Source organism: Amblyraja radiata, chromosome 1, assembly GCF_010909765.2.
Source record: "Amblyraja radiata isolate CabotCenter1 chromosome 1, sAmbRad1.1.pri, whole genome shotgun sequence".
In the NCBI taxonomy this organism is placed as follows: Eukaryota; Metazoa; Chordata; class Chondrichthyes; order Rajiformes; family Rajidae; genus Amblyraja; species Amblyraja radiata.
The window spans coordinates 10,947,534-10,972,534 of record NC_045956.1 but is presented as its reverse complement, the minus strand read 5'-3'; the positions used below and the strand labels follow the sequence as shown (position 1 = coordinate 10,972,534).

General features: G+C 40.6%; 1 protein-coding gene across 1 annotated transcript in view; it reads right to left on the bottom strand.

Annotated features, from left to right (window-relative positions):
• lrba (LPS responsive beige-like anchor protein) overlaps positions 1 to 25,001 on the bottom strand; it is a 672,999-nt gene that overhangs the window by 440,014 nt on the left and 207,984 nt on the right. Inside the window, exons 34-35 of the mRNA XM_033017677.1 lie at positions 13,523 to 13,587; positions 6,499 to 6,607 (exon numbers count right to left, since the gene is read on the bottom strand). Of these exons, the coding sequence (XP_032873568.1) occupies positions 6,499 to 6,607; positions 13,523 to 13,587 (174 nt within the window). The remainder of the gene's footprint in view (positions 1 to 6,498; positions 6,608 to 13,522; positions 13,588 to 25,001) is intronic.

Genomic DNA, 25,001 nt, shown 5'->3' with positions numbered 1-25,001 from the left:
AATATTTTTACCTTTAAATTTACTAAACGCCTGTTACGCAGGAGACCTGCACGAGGAGGAGGAGCCATCTTGGTGAACGGCTGCTAGCCAGCAGCCGTCCGTCTTAAATTCGTTTTTTTTAATAGTTTTTAGTGAGTCCTGTTTTTTTGTTTGTAGGGGATATGGTCTTTTAATGTGGGGGGGTAGGTGTTACTTTATTTATAGGTCCCTACCTGGTCGGTGTGGCAGCCTTTTTTCCGGGCTGCCCGTCGACCCGTCCTCGTGGCCTACCAGCGGGCTTGGAGCGCCGTTTCTTGGCGGGAACCACCCAGCACCTCGGCCTGGGTGGCGGCACAGCATTGGAGCGCTGGAGCGGAGCGGAGCGGGCGATGCCTTGCCTGGGTCGCCGCGCTGGAGCTCTGGCGAGCTGGACCGCCGTGAGCAACATCTCCGGGCTGCGGGTTTGCGGAGCGGAGAGGCGGCGTGCGGAGAGACGGCGTGCGTAGAGGCGGCAAGGCGGCGAGGCGGCAGTGCGGAGAGCGGGCGCCGACTTTTTCATCTGGAGCCTGGGAGCGCCAAACCGGCGCGGCCTTGTCGGCTTCGGCAGCCGCGGGCTCCAACCAAGAAGCGGCCGTTCCAAGTGGCCCAGCCGCCGAAAGGACTCTCCCGACGCCGGGGCAAGACCACCCGGTGAGAACGGCCAGGGACATCGGGCCTCCGTACAGGCAATTGCGGTGGCCTCAATAGACCTGACTTTGGGGTGATCATGGGGTGGGGACTGGACATTGTGCCTTCCTCCACAGTGCTATCCACTGTGGGGGGATGATTTTTTTGTCTAATTGTAGTCCTGTAGGTCTGTGTCCAAGATGGCTGCCGTGAAGAGAGAGTGGACGCTGGCGCGCTTTGGCTGCCGCTGCTCTCTTTTCACATTGTGTTTTTGATTTTCTGTTTTTGGATTGAATTCTGTTTTTAATTTGTGTCACTGTGATGTCTTTAATTACTTGTTTTATTCCGATTATATGTTTTTATTCCGATTACTATGTAAGGTGTCCTTGAGATGTATGAAAGGCGCCCATTAAATAAAATTTATTATTATTATTATATAATTTCCCGAGTTCAATTACTACATTTTTTTTACTGCAGTGTTTCAGCCAAAGCCTTTGTGCAATTACACGTCATAAAACTTTTCTGTCCTTGCTAATGGGCTGCACAGTAGATTAGCAGGCAGTGCAGTTGTCTTACAAACCCAACAACCCTGGCTCAATTCTCCAGTGCTGTCAGAATTGAGTTTGCATGTTCTCCCAATAACCATGTGGATTTCCCCGGGTGCTCAGTTTCCTCCTGCATGCTAGTTGTGCTAGTTGTTCGGTTAGAGAGACCAAGCCCGAGGGAGCATCGCGACCAGGGGGGGGGGGGGAGGGGGGTGGTGGGAGGAGGGTGGTGGGAGGAGGGTGCCCCCTCCCATTGGTACGGAACATTTGCATTTTTCAGCTTGAAATTGTGCAATATGGTGCATACTGTAGCGAGTCTTATAACCTACACTTGAATGCAATATATATGCTTTAAATTGGATTGGAGTGTTTTTGAAAGGGGGGAGGCTGTGCGATCACTGTTCACTGACCTTGGGGGTACCCGGTGAGGGAGTAGAGCAACTGAGTGGGGAGAGGGTGTGGGAGAAGGGTAGGAACTTTTTGAAATTTGATGTATTCAAATCATGTTTTAGTGCACTGTAGAAGTATGATTTCAATGTTTTTTGTATGAAGTATTTTTAAGAGGTAACTTTTTAAGGGGTAACTTTATCCACACAAAGGGTGATGGGTGTATGGAACAAGCAGCCAGAGGAGGTAGTTGAGGCAGGGACCATCCCAACATTTAAGAAAAAGTTAGATTGATACATGGATAGGACAGGTTTGGAGGTATGGACCAAAAGCAGGTAGCATAGCTGGGACATGTTGGCGGGTGTGGGCAAGTTGCGCCGAAGGGCCTGTTTTCACACTGTATCATTCTATGACTACATTATACCTCCACCATGCATGAATGCTTCAAAATCAAGTGATCGAGTTTTATTGCCATATACTCAAGCATAGAAACATAGAAAATAGGTGCAGGAATAGGCCATTCGAGCCAGCACTGCCATTCAATATGATCATGGCTATTCATCTAAAATCAGTACCTCTTTCCTGTTTTCCCCCATATCCCTTGATGTCGTTAGCCCCAAGAACTAAATGTAACTCTCTCTTGAAAACATCCAGTGAATTGGCCTGCACTGCCTTCTGTGGCAGAAAATTCCACAGATTCACAACTCTCTACGTGAAGAAAGTTTGTCCTCGTCTCAGTCCTAACTGCCCCCCCCCCCTTTATTCTTAAACTGTGACCCATGGTTCTGAACGCCCCCAACATCGGGAACATTTTTCCTGCAGTTACAGTAAGTGAAAGTCTAGCAGGCAAGCAGGATGCTTTCACCAACCACCCCCATTTGAAGTCCACTTTCTTCCACTGTTTCTACCCAGTGCTTGGTACTTACTTCCAGCAGCCACTGGTTGTCCTCCAGGATGCACCGAGCCGCAGCCTGATCCATGCCGGTCACCTGGGCAAATTTGACACAGAGACTCTCTCTCTCTCTCTCTCCCCCCTCTCTTCCGCTCTCTCTCCTCTCAACCGCCCTCTCTCTCTCTCCCCCTCTATCTCTCCCCTCCCCTCTCTCTCTCTCCTCTTACCCCCTCTCTCTCCCCCGTCTCCCCCTCTCACTCTCTCCCCTTCCCACTCTTCTCTCTCCCCCCCTCTCTTTCCCCCCCTCTCCCTCCCACCTTACTCTTCCCCCTCTCTCTTGTCCCCTCTCTCCTCTCTCTCTCCCCCCTCTTTCCCCTAACTCTCTCTCCTCTCTCTTTCCCCTCTCTCTCTGTCTCTCCTCTCACCTCTCTCTTCCCCCTCTCTCCTCCTCTTCCCCATTTCTCCCTCCTACCTCACTCTTCCCCTTGCCCTCACTTTCTCCTGTCTCTATCTCTTTTTCTTTGCCCCCTATCTCTCTCTTTCCCCCTCTTCTCTCTTTTACCACACCTCTCTCTTCCCCTTCTCTCTCCCCCCTCTCACCCCTCTCCAACTCCCCCCCCCTCCCACCTCACTCTCCCCTAACTCTCTCTCCTCTACCTCTCTCTCCCCTCTCCCCCCCCCTCTCCCTCTTCTCTCTCTCTCCATTCACTTCCCCCCATGTCTCTCTCTCCGTTCACCCCCCCCCCCCTCTCTCTCCCCACTGTCTCCCTGTCTCCTTCCCCTCTCTCTCTCTCCACCTCCCTTTTCGTTGATCACAAAATTTCTCACCACTGAGCGTGAGAAATGTCTGATGAGCGTGAGGGCGTGAGAGTTTGCTTGAGGGCGTGAGTCTCACGCTCAAAGCGTGAGAGTTGGCAGCCCTGTAAATGTCTACTGTAAATCATGCCAAGCATAGATGAGTGGTGGAAAAATTGTAAGATAGAAACCAAGGTGTCAAGGAATTGTCATCTGGCTCAGCAAATGGGAATTGATCCGTTTAAGCACAGCAACTGGATGAGAGAGTGTTACAATAATGGGTTCTGCTCACTTTGCCAAGCTGATGATGCACTTAGCCAACCTTTCCTTTGAAATCCCTCTTCACCTAATCTTACTGAATCTTCTACTTCACCCATTAAAATATTCCTCAGGTATCCTCTCTGTGTCCTTAGTTTACCATTACCAATCATTTTGCCTTTATCACAGAATAATCACAGGTTATCAAACAGTTCAACTTGGTGTCTCTCAAGCCCTTGGACCATATGATAATTATTTTCCTTGCCTGAACTCACCCACTGCCATGAGACATCATTGGGGCCAGAGTCAACGTGAGGACTCCTAACTGCATTCCACCATGTCACCATCTCTGATGAGATAGGATATGTCCTGCTGTTCGTACAAGATATACCAGGTGATGCTACTTTTAAAAAATTGTGATGTTGGATGAAAGATCAATCTGTAAACGTGACAATGACAAATTCTCAATGGTTCCTGAGGGGAACGAACAGAGGCAAAGATTGAGTGCTGAGCGTCAAAACCAAAACCTAGATGGAAACTTGCTGTCTGTGTTGTTTAGCTGTGGTAATTTGGTAAGAAATCCTGAAACATTTCAGAATTCAAAAACAATGCCTTCTCAAGATATACCTTTTGTTTGAGCAAAAAATAAAGTGCTGGAGGAACTAAGCTGGTCAGGTAGCATTCGTGGAGGGAAATAGACAGATAATGGGTCCCAACCCAAACCATCCTCTATTTCCCTCCATAGCTACTGCCTGACCTGCTGAGTTTCTCAAGCAGTTCATATATTTTGCTCAAGGTTCCAGCATTGCAGTCTCTTATGGATGGATAGCAGGTTGGCTGGATGGCAGAAGACAACGAGTAGCAATAAAGGGGGCTTTATTGCTGGTTGGCTGCCAATGATTAGCCGAGTTCTGCAGGGGTCAGTGCTGGGGCCGTTACTCTTCACTTTGTATATTAATGATTTGGACGAGGGGATTGAAGGCTTTGTGGCCAAGTTTGCGGATGATACGAAAAGAGGTGGAAGGGCAGGTAGTGTAGAGAAAGCAAGGACTCTGCGGAAAGACTTGGACAGCTTGGGAGAATGGGCAGAGAAGTGGCAGATGAAATATAGGGTAGCAAAGTTTGGAGTCATGCATTTTCGTAGTAGGAATAAAGGCGTAGACTATTTTCTAATTGGGGAGAGAATCCAGAAATCAGAGATGCAAAGGGACTTGGGAGTGCTGGTGCAAGATTCCCAAAAAGTTAATCTGCAAGTCGAATCGGTAGTAAAGAAAGCAAACTCAATGCTAGCATTTATTTCAAGAGGGCGTATACAAAAATAAGGATGTATTGTTGAGGTTCTACAGGGCGCTGGTAAGGCTGCATTTGGAATACTGTGAGCAATTTTTGGCACCATATCTGAGGAAGGATGTGCTGGCTCTGGAGAGGGTCCAGAGGAGGTTTACAAGAATTATCCCAGGAATGAGTAGGTTAACCTATGATGTGTATGAAGGGAGACCTCAATGAAACATACAGAATAGTGAAAGACTTGGATAGATGTGGAGAGGATGTTTCCACTAGTGGGAGAGTCTAGGACTGGAGGTCATAGCCTTAGAAATTAAGGACGTTCTTTTAGGAAGGAGATGAGGAGAGATTTCTTTAATCAGAGGGTAGTGAATCTGTGGAATTCTTTGCCACAGATGGCTGTAGAGGCCAAGTCACTGGATACTTTTAAGGCAGAGATAGATACATTATTGATTCGTACAGGTGTCAGAGGTTATGGGGAGACGGCAGGAGAATGAGGTTTGGAGGGAGAGATAGATCAGCCATGATTAATGGGCCGAATGGCCTATCACATGATCTTGTGTCCCAATACCTACAGTTTGACCATGACAGAGTATCCCAGTCCCTGTCCTGATGATCTACTCTGTCGACTGGTTGCCTTCCAAAGTTTCAAAGACTGAATTACTACTCATTGCACAACTTTGATCAATCATTCATAATTTTAGCTGACACTCAACTGTAGGAAACAATTCATTGTAGGATTCAATTTAGTATCCGAGAACTCAGAGCAAGAACCTGGAGAAACACATCTGTAAAATCTGGACCATAAAAATAAAAATGTGAATTAAATGTATGTCAGACTGAAAAACTCTGGTATCAAGGCAGCAATTAACATGTTCCTGTATGCAGGGGCACTCTGGCCGCACATACAGAGATGGACAGATATACACATGGTTTTCTGCACATCCCTCCTTGGCAAGAAAAACACCAAAGAAGGAATTAAGAAAATGAATATATCTAAAATTAAAACATTAATTATCCATACACATGCAATTTCTCTGAAGGTAAGCATTGAATTAACAGTATCTCAAGTGTTCCACAGGAATATATTTATTGCATTCTCAGTCATCTCCATGGGACACCTGTCAAATTTACCCCTGATAATGCATTATAAATTCCAATTAGAATGTTATTAGTTGCCACCATTCAGCACAAAGACATTGTACTATTCCAAAGTTGGGCTAATCCCTCTTGTTTTTACCTATATTTTCACTACAGTTTAAAATATCTACTTGACAAGATTTAGCATGGAATATTCATACAAATAAGGCAACAAGTATTTTTATAAATTTTCAAAGGGCAAGTCACCTTATACGATGAGCAAATTACCTCTAATTTATTTAAAACAATGACAAACATAACCTGCAAATGCTTCACATCAAAAAATGAATGGCCGAGAGAAGGGTCTTTGACCAGAAACATATACCGGTAATTGTTCTCTTTCCACAGATAATGTTTGACTGGCTAAATTCTTCCATCATTTTTTTGATTACAAAGATTACATAGAAAATAGGTGCAGGAGTATGCCATTCGGCCCTTCGAGCCTGCTCCGCCATTCAATATGGCTGATCATCTTTTACTATTCTATTTTACTTGCAGATTTCATCATCTGCAGTTTTACTCATTTTCCATTACAGGCAAAATTCAGCTTACCTCAAACTCAGCATGTCTATGTATATCTTCTGCCCGCTGTCTGCTCAGGATAAATTCAGCTTCATTTGCTACCCTCACCAGGTGATCTTTCATTGTGTGACATAGGAGTCTATGAAGGAGAAAAATGCAATTGAGAAACAAATTCAAGTAATAAAATGTCCTTTTGTTCAATACTCCAAATGTGTGAATTCTTGTCACACACTTATGTACAAGAGCAAGATTTGGTTTACAGTGATAAGAAAACACATTCTATTTATTTTATTTTATACAAAATATTTTCCTCTTAAAAGGACAAGAGCATAAATCCTCAGGTTGAATTATCCAATTTTAGGTAACATTAAATTCTGATTATTTAGGTAACCTATGTACAAACCCATTCTGTTATCTCCCCATTCCCCCCTTTCACTTCCATTCTTTTCTCTGTGCCCCATCTGAATGTACATGCATTTCTCCCCCCACCCACACCTATATTCCTTATTCCTTCCTCTGGCTTCACAATTATCTTATCACCTATGGCCTTTGTTCAATCATCTGCCTATCAACCCCCCCCCCCCTCCCCCCTTGTCCGGCCCCTTCTTTCTTCCAACCTTCTACCACAATCAGTCGGAAGAGGGGTCCTGACCCAAGATGTCACCTATCCACGTTCTCCAAAGATGCTGCCTGACCTGCTGAGTTACTCCAGCACTTTGTGTCTTTTTAGAAAACCAATATCTGTAGTTCCTTGTTTAAGCTTGTTATTTGTTGTGTTTTAAAAAGATAGCTCTTCAAAATCTACATTTATGTTGGAATGGTTGTGTGGTCCAGCAACAAAATGAAAGCATATCAAAATCCATAAATTACTTAATTGCCACATATGTTTCCATGTATTATTTTTCAACTTCTTTCTGCAATCTGCCTTATGTATGAATCACTGTTCATATCTAGACTTTGTAATACACTTTTATTTTAAGGAAAGGAATCTTTGTCTAGGTGGAAAATGTTGTTTAAGCCCAAGAATAATGTTGGGAAATTGTGAGGGAAGGAGAAAATTAAGGTTAAATGATATTAATCTAAGAAATTAGATCCCACCTTAATCAGCAAACCCTCCTCCAAATAAATCTTTGGCTTTTATCAAATTTTGGATGCAACCCTTCATGCTTTCTTCACACTGAACACCATCGAGAAAAAAAAAATTATATTTTGACAGTTCAGGAAGTTTTTTCAAGAAGTGTAAATAGAAATTGAAATGTATTAATTAGTTTCACAAAGTATGGAAAAACTATCTGGATTAAAACCATGCACTTCAAGTTCATTGGCATTAATATTACTAACAATCTGTCGTGGCAGACTGCTTAGTGCAGGGATGCGCCGCACAGGGTTATCAGGCTTCTGAACGATCCTTCCCTAAGCTAGGGTACTATCTGAAACCCCAATGCAGACATTGGATTTGTTTATAGAACTGTATTCTGTATTTGCTCTTTGTTCTACCTATTGTACGTACTTGAGTTTGGCTTGATTATATACTATATTATTTTATGATTTGATTGGATAGCATGCAAAACAACGTTTTTCACTGTACCTCAGTGCATGACAATAATAAACCTAAACCTAAACCTTGCTCTGCAAACCAATATCACAATTATCCCAAGGCACTTTTTATATCTGCAATGTAATCATTCAAATACCCAGTCAAAATACCCAGGTCAGAAATGATATATTTTCACATCAAATAATATTTTACTCACATGGTTAGTATTAATAGTGCTGATTATAATCATCAGCTCAAGGACATAAGTTGGCATTCTCATTCTGATCACAATATAGTCAATCTGTTTTGTAGCTAACCAAATCTTAAATGCTGCATTGAATGTAATATGCCTCGCTAAGTTGTTTCAGTGCAGGACCAATAGTCTGTTACTCCTTCACAATAAGAGATCCTTTCTAAAAGTCTGTCATTTTATTCTGAGACACTGTCAGATTCCTCTACTTACCAAATGATTTTATCAATTTAAACTACCATACGATTGCTGAAGCTTCTATATTTAAGCAAGCACAATCCTCATCATCACACAAATTTTCAAATTATACAGCACTGAAATGGCCATGCAGTTCAACCAGTGCATGCAGATGTTTAAGTTCCGTTTAAGCATCCTTGTATTTACCTTACCTTGACTACATAACCTTTATCGCATTCACCCTCATATGCTAATCTGGTTTATTCTTAAATTCACATATACCAATGGCCTTTGCCACTCCCAGGGAAAATATTCTTCTCAATTCCTTATTTTATTTCTTGGTGACTCTTGTCTCCCCAATTAGAAACATTATCTCTGTTTCAACATTCAAAATCTACCTCAAAATTATTTTTTGTAAAATGGTGACTGGAATTGCTCACACCATGCGTAGGAATAGTTTTTTTGCTTTAACTTCATCCTTGTAGAAACCCAGGTGCTTGTTTGCTTTTTAAATGACCTATTAATCTGCCTCTTCATTTATCACTGGCTGTATTTTGAGGTTGCAATGGTAGCAAAACTGACAATGACCTTAGGGCTTCAATGTATCCAGAAACCATGGGGCGATTCGGTGCTTCTCAGCATTGTGTGCTGTTTATTCAACTTTCTGCACCATAATTAAAGAAACTTCTTGATTGTGATTTTAAAAGTTTCAGGTATCTCACAGTGTGAACAGTGCGAATGTCTAAAAATATACCGTGTTGCATGGGACATGAGTGAGGTTTTAATAGCATCCAAAGCCAAGAGTATTGCTGAACAAAATTTCTCGCCTTTTAAAAAATTCTATGGACATGGATTGCCATTCCCTCAAACATTTCAAAAATTTACAAATACTTCAGTCCCAACCTTAATCTTGTACATATATTCAAACCGATATTTTGTGTCAAAGAAATACGTAAAAGTTTAAAACTTGTGCTTTTTCTCTTTGGAGTTTGAAATTTGTCAAATTTCTTCATATGATTCTCAGCCAAATGATATTTGTCATCCATTAGAACTGTGTCAATGACAGTGACCAGCAACAGAAAGGGGGTACCCATGCCACAAAGATCAATGGATTGTGAGTGACATTCTTTCAGATCATTGATAAGAAATATCTTCATGTAGTTTGTTGCAGGTCTCCTTGGTATTTAAGTCTCCAGTCTCTCCACAATTTTACATTATTATAAGTTAAGTAAATTTATTTTTCTGAACTCTAAATCTTGTGATTAAAGGTAGTTAACTATCCATTGTACAACTTGGTCCTGATTGCACATGCTTTTACTTTTTATTTTGTCTATTGAAAATAAAAAGGCAATATGCCTCCTCCCTGTGGCCAATGCGCTGTTCCCCAAATCACAATGTGGATTAAATTAATCTATTCTTCAATTCAAGGCATGATCTTCTCTGTACAATAAGTACAAGAAAAATACAGGTAACAACATCAACCACAATATGTAGCCTATATTTCAACCTCACTGAGCCTGAACTCATTAGTTAGCATCATGCCTTGCATGCCACCATGAAACAAAAGTCAAGAGGGTGTGCCATGGTCCCTCCTGGTTCGCTCCATCAACCAGGAAGGACCATGGAGCACCCTCCTTATGTTTATTTCATGATGGCATGGAAGGCACGATGCTAACTAATGAGCCTACACTGCAGATTGGTGTCAAAAACACAAAACTAAACCACAGAATTAATGAGAAATTCATGAATTTACTTAACTTCCATTAAAGAACCAATTCATCCCTATGTCAGGGCTTGAACAGCGGTAAATAGAAAACATTTGTTTCATGGTGGCATGCAATGTATGATGTTAACAAATACGATTAACTAACCAATTCATAGCTTTCATGTTGCTCTCTGTATTTTGAAAATACAAGTCATCCTGGACTCATTCACTTGCAAGTATGAGAAGGGTCTGAATCTCTGCAAGCAAAGGTCATCCACCAATCTACTCCATTACACCACACTGCACTCTAACAAGTTTCCCTGCAAAACCCTAGATCCCAGATCACATTTTGGGAGTCATCTCTCAGCAAAACCAGGCATCAATGATAGAAATCACCATCACTTTCAGTGTACAAAAAACACAATCTCTGAGAATAAGGACAGCTGAAGAACAAGATCTCAACCCCATATAGAGATTATGGTCTATCAGAATCCCCTGCAGTCAGGCTATTTGTATGTCTGGCAACAGACCCCCAGAAAAGACTATGTTACAGACAGAGATTACCAGAAGGATGGCCTACTTAATCTTTATCTTTCCTGTGCCCCCTCCCCATTATATACCCATTTCTCCCACTATTCCACTTCAGTCTCGCTGTTCCTTTCCCCTCCTTTGTACTCTCATCTCCCATCAAAAAGTCCCTAATTTGCCTTCTATCCTCCCTCTTTCTCCTCCCCTACCCCCTCTGCCTTTGCATTTCACCTCCTCTCATCGGCCACGCTTTTGTCTCCTTTTCACTTCCAGCCTATTTCACTTACTCCACCCATCTACCAATCCAAAGCCCCTCCCTCACATATCCACCAAACACTTACAAGCATTATCACACCACACCTCTTTCCGGCTTTCTCCTCTTTACTACAATCAGTCTGAAGAATGGTATAAACCCAAAACGTCATCTGTCCATTCCCTGCATAGATGATGCTTGACCTGTTGAGTTCCTCCAGCACTTTATGTTTCGCTCAAATTTCCTGCATCTGCTTTTCCTTGCATCTCAGGCAATTCTGTTTCTCTCTGTAGCAATGCTGCTTCATCTCAGATTTCCAACATCTGCAATTTTGCTGCATTTCAATGTCTGATAAATTGCTGTATTGCAGCTGTGTATTATTTAAATGTAATGCAATGATAATGGAGGGGGTAGATATCACACCAACAGACACTAATCAATCAAACAGCATTGTCTTGCATGGCAATTTTTCATCCAGCTGCAATAACAGTGGCAAGAGATGAGTATTCTATCATATTCCTGATAAGATTATTAGCGATGATGAACAGGCTTTGAGCAATTAGAAGGTAAGATGTTCTTTGCAAAGTACCCAAGTCTGTCCTTCTCCAGCAGTATGTTGGCATTCTGGCCCAGTTTAGTTCCTTGTTAATGATGACCCATTAGGTGTTAGTAGCAAAGGAATTGGTAACTGTGGATCATGAAACTCAAGAGGGATACCTGGAATTTAACTTGCTTCAGGTGGTGATTATGAATGTTAATGTTTCAAAACAAACATTTGACACCTGTCTGATTGAATTCATAATTCCATCCAACTGACAGAAATGTGAACAATCTTTACATTTCATGGAGCCTGTGATTTGATTACAGGTTTCAACTATCCTTTCCAATATCTTGGCTCAGTCAGTGCATTTAACATCTTTCCAGGTTTAAAGCCCTGTACTACAAGTTGCTCTGAGAGCAGCAAAGCCTATTGATTCAGTTCCCCTCACTACTTGTTTGCAGCTGTCAATACAATTTCAAAGACAACAGAACATCATTTTAACCGTCAAGTTTTTTTGAGAAATAAATATATTCATTCCAGAACAAAGAAAACCATACGATTGTTTTACTTAAAAGGATCAAATATAATCCACATTCAATTAAATAAAATTCCACGGTCAGTTCTGACATTTTCTCAATATGAATGGATTATTAGGAGGAAGCCACATCAAACTCTAATCCTAATGCTTAATTGTGGATTGCTAAATTTACCAATATCATAAATGGACTTCTGTGATTTAGCCGTTTAGTGGATAATTATGAAACCCAGCTCTGGAGGTACTTGGCTAGCTTTTGAATTGCATGAGCCATAAAGACATTAGCAAATGTATGTTCAGCATATTATTTCCTCTCATTTTAAAATTGGATATGCTACATCAATATGTGGAATTAAGAAGAATTATGATACCTTTCCATTGGTCCTGTAAAAAGAATTGTGATTTTTTAACCACATGAATTTTGTGAAGACCTTACTGTACTCCCTCAGCACAGATCGTCAAATAAACATGGTTGGTAATTGCTTACACTTCTACATCACTAATTGATTTGTTAATGATTAACATCTAATCCAGATGGACCTTACCAACTCACTTATGAGCTCAGAATCCTGGTGTTAGCACTGCTCATAAAAAATTAATCAAGGGCCAAATTCAGAGTAACCATTCTATTGCAAAAGGTCAAAACGGGTCAGGACCATATAATGAGAAACAATAACAGGCTGGTTCTTCACAACGTAACCCAACACCCTTGTTGCTTTACACTGACTTCCAGGCACAAATTTAGAAGCAAATCTCCATAGCTTCCCTCCACCCAGCCCCAGGCCCTCCACTCTCACCCATCCTAACTTACAATTGAATTCTTCCACAACTTGACATACATTTAAATGGCCTTGTTCCACAGTAATTTTAACATAAATACATTTACCTGCAATGATTTTGTAAAAAAAAAACTCAAAACTCATATTACATAAACAAAGTATTAAAAAAATAATAATATGTCCTTAGATGGGGCAGGACAAACCACAAAATGATAATTCAAATTTAATAAATGTACCTTTAAGTGTAATACTACCAAAATATGCTTGAGGGGTTTATGTGCAAAAATATCGTAGATGGAAGATCTGTTTTTACTTTCTTATTGCACATTCTTCATGAGCAATTAGAAAATATAGACCCAAAAGTAGTTTGCTTATCATGAACTGAAATAAAATTATAAAACATGCAACAATAAGTGGCCGAGTAAAGAAAAACTTTTCCTAAACTCAGTGTCATACGATAGGAAATAAAACTTTGTTTTCATGCAATGTGCCTATGCCAAATTTTCAAGGAAAAACATTACATTCCGCTGAAGAAGTATCTGACAACAGTTACTATGAAATATTAATCACTTCATCTGTTTCCAACACATAATGCAGTTGTTATTAACAGTGAATCTACAATCCAACAACAAGTCATCAATGTAAATACAAGGGTATATTTGAACATATTGCAATTATTTGTTAACTACAAATCAGCCTTGCCTGGTAAAGATCTGTACTAAATAATGAAAATACCTAAATATCATTACCTTCCTTCATTGACAAGTTCAATAAATGCCAGCCCAGCATTTTTCTGAATTGAGTTCTGCCATTCCTGTAATAAAATTTAAAAAAATTGACTTCCAAGTGAAACACACAAAAATAAATCAAGTTACAGTGTAATTCATAGTCTACAGCCTTCACACTGTAGCTGCCAAATGACAGACACTTACTCTGAATTTTTACTTTATAATTAGTGAAGATAGAAAATGCCAAAACAGAGAAGAAAATATATTTATCATGATATGGTTTAGCATTATCTCCTTCACACACAATTACCAAAGTACACTCTACAAATAAGCCTCAGCTGAATCAATTCCTAAGTGAGTTTTAATAGTTCTGGAAACAGCTTAATGGTCAATATCTTTCACAACCAATTTAATATTTCAACACTGCATATTCAATGAATAATATAAGAAAATGCGTGCAGAGTATGTAAAGGTTTGAAGTAGCCAGGTCCCAGGACACTGCAAAAATAACATGTTAAAAGCCTCAGACCTGACCACTAATGCTTCTAAAGTGCCGGAAATCATATTTTAGCGCTTCAAAGAGACAGGCTGTAAAATGCAATTAACAACCAATAAACATACCCAATTCTAAACTGTACCCTGATGTTTTTCAGAGATGTTGCAAATTATATTTGCATTACATTCTATTCGTGTTAGAGCAATACAATCCAGAACATAGAAATCTGTGGCTGCTGTGAAATACAATTGAATCCATATATTAAAAGGTACGTGGAGATTTTATCTTCCTTGCACCTCGTAATGCTCACATTTTGCTATCAATTGCTTCAAATTAGCTGGCATCATATACAGGATTAGTGGAACAGCAACACTCTAACCTGACCCAGGAGGCCATGGCCTCCTCTGCTGAACAAGCAACAGAGACCGAAGGTAGACCCAAAATTCTGGAGTATCTCAGCTGGACAGGCAGCATCTCTGGAGAAATGGAATTGGTGAGACCCTTCTTTAGACTGATGTCAGGGCAGTGGGTGGGACAGCTATGGAATGTAGTCAGAGACAGTAAGACTGGTGGGAGAACCGGGAAGGGGGAGGGGATGGAGAGAGAGGGCTATTTGAATTTAGATAAGTCAATGTTCATACCGTTGGATATAAGCTACCCAAGCGAAATATGAGGTGCTGTTCCTCCAATTTGCACTGGGCCTCACTCTGACAATGGAGGAGGTCCAGGACAGATAGGTCAGATTGGGAATGGGAGGGGTAGTTAAAGTGCTGAACAACCGGGAGATCATGTAGGCGGACTGAGCAAAAGTGTTCAGTGAAACGATCGCGAGTCTGGGCTTGGTCCTGCCGATGTACAGGAGTTGACGCTTGGTCTCGCCGATGTACAGGAGGTGACGCTTGGTCTTGCCGATGTACAGGAGTTGAACCACAGCCAAGCAACTTCGACCTATATTGTCAGAGATGCCATCTTTTGGATGACATGTTAAATCAACACTCAACCTTCTCCTTGAGATGAAAATCAACAAAATCCTATGGCATTAATCTCAGTGCAGTCCTCCCAGTATCCTAGACAACCTTTCGTTTTGAACCAATGCCTAAAATAGATGGTCTACCTATCTTGTTTATTGACTGTAAACTTGCTGTGCACAATTTAGCTACATTGCTTCCTCCATTACAGCAGTGACTACAAATCAAATGTACAGTGTTAGCAGTAATATGCTTTGACACATCTGATGTTTACAAAGACATTACTTTAAAGCATGTATTTTTTGCTATTAAACAAAAATATTTTTCAAAAAATAAACTGCAAATTCAATTTATGATTTACACCAGTTAATAAATCTCAGGGCAATGGTTGAAGGAAGGAAGTTAGCAGACTAATCACAAGTGCTTCAGATAGAATACAAATTGTGTTACAAAGATTGCTATAACATTTGGGCAACAATGCAGTTTACTGAGATTACTGAGGAACCTGAGATTACTGCAAACTGAGATTACTTGAGCAAACCAAAGCAATTATAGAAACAAGGAGCTGGTGCACACACAAAAGGAAACAAAGTGCTGGAGTAACTTAGCAGGTTATGGGCCTGTCCCACTTAGGCGACTTTTTTGACGACTGCAGGAGACTATGCAGTCGCCACATGTTCGCGGGTGGTTGCCGGGGAGTCGCCTTCATGGTCGTGAGGAGTTCCTGCATTCTGGGAACTAGTCGCGGCCTCATTATGGTCGCCTGAAGAAGGGTCTTGAACCGAAACATCACCGATCCATGTTCTCCAGAGATGCTGCCTTACCTGCTGAGTTACTCCAGCACTTTGTGTCCTTATAAAGCAATGATTGATTAATTATATGACAGGGTACTGCTCCAAGATTATCAAAACTGTTTTTCCCACCAATTCCTCTCAAATAACATGAAACAAAGTGGTATATTTCATCATTACAACATCATATTATAATATTATAATCAACCTGTATGACTGAGTAGCACCTCAACTCATCAGGATTTTCAGATGAATGATTACATTAAAAAAAATGGAAACAAAGGTAGGCAGCTCTTTGAAAACTCAAAGTATTTGAATGGAGAAGTAGACCACTGTGCATATTTCAGGATATACACAAAGATGGCATTATATGCTTTAGAGCCTTTCTCGATAAATAGGAAAGGAGTGTGGAAAGCCACTCTATCAATGTCAACTCACAGATTGAGCAAAGAAGCAAGGCAACTACAGGTTTTGTGATGACCAGCAACTGGGCAGAAATTAGTCTGCACCAGAAACCGAGCCTTGTCGCATGTATGATTGCCCTACAATGTAGCCCACAGCCAACAATGAACCATTGTGGACTCCATCTTTCCTTGTTCATCATTACTTTTTTACTTTTTTGCAATTCTTCATTCATTTGTTCATTATCTCTCTATATAATTATCTATGTCTCTCGTTTTCCTTTCCCTGACTCTCAGTTTGAAGAAGGGTCTCAACCCAAAACATCGCATATTACTTTTCTCCAGAGATGCTGCCTGACCCGCTGAATTACTCCATCTTGTTGTGTCTATCGAAGGTGATATTGTCATCCTGGACTCAATAGCTACAGTGCCCTCCATAATGTTTGGGACAAAGACCCGTCATTTATTTATTAGCCTCTGTACTCCACAATTTGAGATTTGTAACAGAAAAAAATCACATGTGGTTAAAGTGCACATTGTCAGATTTTAATAAAGGCCATTTTTATACATCTTGGTTTCACCATGTAGAAATGACAGCAGTGTTTATACATAGTCGCCCCATTTCAGGCCACCATAATGTTCGGGACACAGCAATGTCATGTAATTGAATGTAGTCATGTTTAGTATTTTGTTGCATATCCTTTGCATGCAATGACTGCTTGAAGTCTGCGATTCATGGACATCACCAGTTGCGGGGTGTCTTCTCTGGTGGTGCTCTGCCAGGCCTGTATTGCAGCCATCTATAGTGTATGCTTGTTTGGGGGGCTAGTCCCCTTCAGTTTTCTCTTCAGCATATAAAGGGCATGCTCAATTGGGTTCAGATCGGGTGAATGACTTGGCCACTCAAGAATTGACCATTTTTAGCTTTGAAAAACTCCTTTGTTGCTTTAGCAGTATGTTTGGGATCATTGTCTTGCTGTAGAATGAACTGCTGGCCAATGAGTTTGAGGCATTTGTTTGAACTTGAGCAGATAGGATGTGTCTATGCACTTCAGAATTCATCACGCTACTACCATCAGCAGTTGTATCATCAATAAAGATAAGTGAGCCAGTACCTTCAGCAGCCATACATGCCCAGGCCATAACACCCCCACCACTGTGTTTCACAAATGAGGTGGTATGCTTTGGAGTTCAAGAAGGAACTGCAGATGCTGGAAGATCGAAGGTACACAAAAATGCTGGAGAAACTCAGCGGGTGCAGCAGCATCTATGGAGCGAAGGAAATAGGCGACGTTTCGGGCCGAAACCCTTCTTCAGACTGATCAAACGTCGCCTATTTCCTTCGCTCCATAGATGCTGCTGCACCCGCTGAGTTTCTCCAGCATTTTTGTGTACCTTTGGTATGCTTTGGATCTTGGGCAGTTCCTTCTCTCCTCCATACTTTGCTCTTGCCATCACTCTGATATGTTAATCTTCTGTCCAAAAGACCTTTTTCCAGAACTGTGGTCGCTTTTTTAAGTACTTATTGGCAAACTGTAACCTGGCCATCTTATTTTTACAGCCAACCAGTGGTTTGCATCTTACAGTGTAGCCTCTGTATTTATGTTCATGAAGTCCTCAGCGGACAGTGGTCATTGAAAAATCCACACCTGACTTCTGAAGAGTGTTTCTGATCTGTCGGACAGGTGTTTGGGGATTTTTCTTTATTATAGAGAGAATTCTTCTGTCATCAGCTGTGGAGGTCGTCCTTGGCCTGCCAGACCCTTTGTGATTAGTAAGCTCACCAGTGCTCCTTTTCTTCTTAATGATGTTCCAAACAGTTGATTTTGGTAAGCCTAGGGTTTGGCTAATGTTTCTAACAGTTTTATTCTTGTTTCTCAGTCTCATAATGGCTTATTTGACTTTCATTTGCACAACTTTGGTCCGCTTGTTGATAAACAGCAATAAAAGTTTCCAAAGGTGATGGAAAGACTAGGTGCTGAGAGCTCTCTTATACCTGCATTAAGGAGACATTTAAACACACCTGAGCAATTACAAACACCTGTGAAGCCATGTGTCCCAAACATCATGGTGCCTGGAAGTGGGGGGGACTATCTGTAAACACAGCTGTAATTTCTACACGGTGAACCCAAAATGTATAAAAATGGCCTTTAATAAAATCTGACAATGTGCACTTTCACCACATGTGATTTTTTCTATGACATATTTCAAATTGTGGAGTACTGAGGCAAATAAATAAATGAAGGGTCTTTGTCCCAAACATTATGGAGGGCATTGTATTAAACAACTTGCTGGCAAATAACACATATTAATTAAATTTTTTTGTTTTTTTCGATTTGGTTTCTCTGTATGAATAGAGCAACCATTCAATCCTTCAGTAGTGTTTTTAACCACAATTTGGATGAAGTTCTTTTGAAGCAAATCATTTGAACATACGGATGTTGGCTTTAAACAGTTTATTAAAATAATCTATACAACAACTAGTTGTTGCAGAATATGAAAAACATTTTTAAAATTAAATGTTGCTGGTAAATTACAAACAATTAAAGTCATTAACACGTTTATACATTTAGTTTTATATTTTGGGGGATTATTACTTACTTATCATGACACAGAATATCTGTCAAATATAAGGGTAAAAAGCTCCCGGCAGAGCACTTCCAGCAGCCCCATCTCCCTTTCCCCTTCCCCCTGTAGTCTAGAAACGTTTTCTCTCTCATATGCCCATCAGATCCAACGTTGAATCTTTTGCCACACACCAACAAGAGTAATTTACTGTAGCCAATTAAGCTCCTAGCATACCTATGAGTTGTGGGAGGAAGCTGGAACACCTGGATGAAACCCATATGGAAAATGTGTAAGTTCCATAGACAGCAGCTAACATTGGGATCGAACCCGGGTCGTGCTACCCCTACCTTTAAGTGTTCTTACTCAACAAAAATCTGTTCCAATTTTGCCATTTTCAATTCACTCGCCTCAATAATATCGAAGTGTGTAAAGAAGTACTTCATCTGCAAATCAAACCGGAGTGACATGCTTTATTTAGATGTTACTTTGGAAAACGAACGTAAAAATATTTTTAAGCGAATCAGATGTTTACATTCTACACCTCTATATAATATAATCAATTGTATATAAACAATGCAGAAATCAGTCCATCAACGTTCAGTTATTCTACTAAGTCTAAATACTGGAGCAGTATGTCTAAATAGAGAAGGAAATAGGCAAAGTTTCGGGCCGAAACCCTTGGTTTCGGCCCAAAACGGTGCCTATTTCCTTCGCTCCATAGATGCTGCTGCACCTGCTGAGTTTCTCCAGTACTTTTGTCTACCTTCGATTTTCCAGCATCTGCAGTTCCTTCTTAAACACCCTGTCTAAATTACTTAATGGAAGTTGCTAAACATCCAGAATGTAAAATACAGAACAAAACGTTGACTCCCAATGAGCAGATTCCTGCATGCTGCATTGACCAAGTCATACATAGACTTACATGAACAGAGATCTTACATCCTAGCTAATTTTCAGGTCAGCGAGTTTGGTCTGGTGCTTGGACTATATTAATGTTGAAATTTAGTTCATTTCATTTACTTTTAATCTGGTCATTTCAAAATTACATGAAAAAGACAAACCTAAGTAACTTGCAAGATGGGATATGAACTTACTACCAAACTTAAAAAGCTTCCAAAAACAATGGTATCCTACCCAAACAATCCAGAACAAATTTTTATCAAAAACTTCCCAAACTAAGTCAAGAAAGTAAAAGTCAAAATTAATCATCAACCCGACTAAGAGAAAGAACACTGGTAATGTTGCTCTGAAAAGGATATTAATGCTTATACGCTTCTCCTTCCAGTACATTTTGAGAATTTAACAGAGAGAGATTTGGTGATATTTTCCCATGCGGGGGGTGGGGTAGTCCAGGTATCAGAAGTACACAGGACAGGGATCACTGCTGCCTAATAGACTAAGTGTTGGGCAGATATATTTTGATTTGCAAATACCCTCTTTCTCTATTGGCCAAATGCTAATGCAATGAAGACAATATCTGCCTTTCCTGAGAATATATGATAATGTTTCCCATAGTTTAGGAAGTGGTTCACATTTTCCAAGATCTCATCCTGAATCTTTACGATTGGATGTCAGTGTAGCGAAAAAGGAACTAGTTGATAGAAGATATTGGTATTGTGTGTGCATAAGGCCCATCTTCTCATATGCCCCAGTAAATGTGTCAATACTATCTCGGAGTGTAACTTCAGAGCCTATGCAAATGCAAGCAGCCTCTTCATACTGCAGCTTGACTACTGAGGTTAGAGTGGCCATGTTTTTGTACCACAGGCACCACAAGTTGGTGACATAAATCATATGCATCACAGATTGGTTTGGCAACATCACTGGCCAAGACTGCAAAAAAATTGCAGAGAGCTGTGGACGTGGCCCAGGCCAGCACATAAACCAGCTTCCCCCACCCTCCCAGCAACTCCATCTACACTTCATATTGCCTCAGGAAAACAGCTAACATAATCAAGGATCCTCAACACCCAGGTCATTCCCACTTCGCCCCCTCCTGTCAGGCAGAAAGTACAAAACTCAACAGCACGTACCACCAGATTCAGGAATTCCTGACCTCCCAACCTACTTCATTGCAGCCCTTGCACTTTTTTTAAAAATTGGAATTTTATTTTTAACTGTAATTCTATTACGCTGCAACACAATATTTCGCACTCTGGTATTTCTATTTTTGCACTACCTGTTGTACTTATGTATGGCTTTATTGTACTCATGCATAGACACAAAAAGCTGGAGTAACTCAGCGGGTCAGCCAACATGAATGAATGAATGAATGATATCTTTATTTCGAACGATTAAAAAAAAGAAGAAAAGAAAAGATGTAAATGAATAAATAAAAGGAAAATTATATATATACATACATATATACATAAATACATACACACATACATATACATGTACATATATACACATACACATATACATAACATATATGTACATACATAAATTAAAAAATCAAAAGCCAATTTCAACATAATACACATTAGACTCGTTCGAAAAGGGATAGGAAGAAGCCTATGCTTGTCAAGTCCTACCCCCATTCTTCACCGTTAATAAATGCAAAATTCAATAAAAAAAACTAAACAGACAATTCAAATAAAACTACTCCAATCAAGCTATTAAGAAAAAAAGAACAAAAAAAGAAAAGAACAAAAAGAACAAGCACCATTAACATCTGTGAGATTTACATCTCACAGATGTAACATTAACATCTCTGGAGAAAAGGAATAGATGACGTTTCAGGTCGAGACCCTTCTTCAGACTGAGAGTCAGGGGAAAGAGGAACGAGAGATGTTGACGGTGATGTAGAGAATTTCTCTACTTCAAGTAACCCCTGTATTCCTTCTCTCTCCATCCCTCCCCCACCCAAGTCGTACCGGCTACAAAGTTGTCTTGTTGAGTCACATTGTCTGTACATGTTCTCATCTGACAGCTAACAATGGCCTGTTTCCTTTATCATCGTTACTTCTTTGCATATCTTTCATTCATTTCTTCTATATCTCTCCACATCCACAAGATTTGTACCTATATCTTGTTTCCCTTTTGCCTGGCTCAGTCAGAAGGGTTTCGACTGAACATCACCTATTCCTTTTCTGCAGAGATGCTCTCTGACCTTCTGAGTTACTCCAGCTTTTAGTGTCTATCTTCAGTTTAAACCAGCACCTGCAGTTCTTTCCCATGCTATACATGTACTCATGTATAGTATGATTTGAAGGGATAGCACACAAAGTTTTTCACATATCAGTGCACTAAATATTTGATTTGTGAATTTGAATTTGAAGTTTTCAAATTTCATTCATATATTCAATATTCTCCATATACAAAGTAAAAGATTAAATAAACTTAAATCACTTCAGCATACACAACATAACCCCGTCTGCTTACCTTCAAAAAACTCCAATCTGCTAGTTCTTAAATAAACCTTGCAGATTTGTTTGTATCTTGCCTGTTTTAATTGATTGCTAAGCCACATTTTCCAGTAGGCAAGAGCATACTATTTTTTCATTGCGATCATCAGGATTCTTCTAACGTTCACTGAGTAATTGCTTATCTAAAGCACTTGTTAGCCAATTTGTTATTTTTCCATTGATGAGGATATGTTGGCTTCAGCTATATCCCCAACCATACACATGTTGTCCTCAAGTATTGGTCCTGCTGCACTCAGGTTTTACAATGATCCCTGCCCCTATGCCCCAAATCAAACCTAATTAGCTAATTTGGGCATAGTGGCATATTAGGGATTGCACCACAGCAATCTGTACCTAACATGCTATGCTGCTCCTCAATTAAAGTCTACAAGTCCATTTGCAGTGCGTTAACAATTGAAACAGTTATGCCTTGTGTTACAAGGTCTGGATAACATTCAGGCATGGGCTGAGAAGTGGCAAGTAATATTCATATCAAATAGTACCAGGCAATGATCATCTGCAACAAGAGAAAATCTTACCACCTCCCCTTTAGATTCAACAGCATTAACTAAATGAGTCTCACACCACCCTAGGGGCAGAGCATTCATAACTGACCACAAACTCAACCGATCCAAGTACATCAAAGCTGATGAGAGGCTGGGTTAATTGGAGAGTGTTTCCGCTATGATATTCCACAACCTTACCACCATCAAAATTCAATATACGTGAACAAGTGCTATCTACTTGCCTAAATGAGTGTCGCTCTCAAGAAACTTGACGCCATCTGGCAAAAAACTACATTTTTGATTGGCACCCAAACAACCGCTCTAAATAGTAATTCCCTACGTCACCAGCTCACAGTAATTGTCCAAACTATTCCATTTGCATCTCCCAAACCTCGGATCTCTCTCACCAAAAAATACTGATAGTGCGTGAATGTGAACAGGCCATCAAGTACAGGCTCCTTCCCGTTGCAAACTATCATGCTTTGATAATATATTACCTGTACTATCATTAGTTCACTGCATTTAACACCAGAATTCACTATCCAAGGGAACCTGTGGAGTACCATTATCACAAGGACTGCAGCAATTTGAGGCAAGGCTGACCACCACCTTATCAAGGGCAATCAATGATGTGTAATAAATATTGCCGTTGTTTTGGGAGTCAGTCATACAGCATGGAAACAAGCCCTTTGGCCCAACTTGCCCACGCCGACCAACATGCCCCATCTACACTGGTCCCACCTGCCTGCGTTTGGCCCATATCCCTCTAAACCCATCCTATCCATGTCCAAATGTTTTTTAAATGTTGCGATAGTACCTGCATCAACTACCTCCTCTGGCAGCTCGTTCCATACACCCACCACCCTTTGTGTAAAAAATGTACCCCTCAGGTTCCTATTAACTTTTCCCCCCTTGATCTTAAACCTATATCCTCCGGTTCTCGATTCCCCTGGTCTATGCAAAAGACTGCGCATTTACCCGATTTATTCCTCACATAATTCCGTACACTATAACATCACCTCTTATCCTCCTGCTCTCCAAGGAATAAAGTCCTAGCCTGTTCAACCTTTACCTGTAGCTCAGGCCCTCGAGTCCTGGCAACATCCATGTAAATCTTCTCTGCACCCATTCCAGCTTGACAACAGCCATCCTGTAATGTGGTATCAAAATTGAACACAATACTCTACAATGGCTTCACCAACGTCTTATATAACTGTAACCTGACCTGCCAACGTCTATACTCATTACTCTGACTGATGAAGGCCAATGTGCCGAAAAGCCTTTCTGATCACCCTATCTACCTGTGATGCCACTTTCAAGAACCTGCAGCCCTAAATCCCTCTGCTCGATAACGCTCCCCAGAGCCCTACCATTCACTGAGTAGGTCCTGCCCATGTTAGATTCCCAAAATGTAACAGCTGACATTTCTCTGTGTTAAATTCCATCAACAATTCCTCAGCCTATCGGCCCAACTGATCAAGATCCTGCTGCAAATTTTGACAACCATCTTCACTATCGACAATACTACCCACTTTTGTGTCATCTGCAAACTTGCTAATCATGCCATGTACGTTCTCATCCAAATCATAGAAATAGATGCCAAACAGCAATGGACCCAGCACCGAACCCTGCGGCACACCACTTGTCACAGGCCTCCAGACCGAAAAACAACCTTCCACTATCACCACCTGCTTCCTTCCACAAAACCAATTTTCAATCCATTCACTTATCTCCTTGGATCCCATGCGATCTAACCTTCAACCAGTTCTCAAAAATGCTTTAAAATAAAAGTTGCACCTGCCACAACTTTGAGGGTGGTCATAGTTGCAGTGATAGCCATCTACAATGCCATAAAGAAACACCTAAGCAACATTGAATATGTTACTGGAGTTGTGTTAGCACATAGCTAGTGCCTGGCATTCTCTGTTTGTTATTTCAACACACTTTGGCAGGCCACACATCTTAATGTTGCATGGTGCCACCCCTGTGAGGATGAACAGGTTGTAGTCATTCGTTCACTTAAGGCAGCCTGTGTACAAGTTTGCAACCATCTTTCAACATCAAGCATTTTGTTTTGCTTAGTTAATGTGTTCCCTCTCAGGACAACTTTATAACATGAATGGAATTTCTAATCAGTGCGATCTATATTAGAATTTTCAAACCAGGATAAAACTGTTTCAGCACATCTTTACTTTTACATGGTTCCTGTAAAGAGTTACTGAGGTCACCCGTTTATTGAGTAAGTGCGATGGAATTTGCTCCAATTGATATTTAGCTTTTTATTCATATGATGAATGCACAAGTGGAGGAGACTGATCTGTGTGTGTTTGAATTAGTTTTGTGACAATTAGCCGAATGGTGGT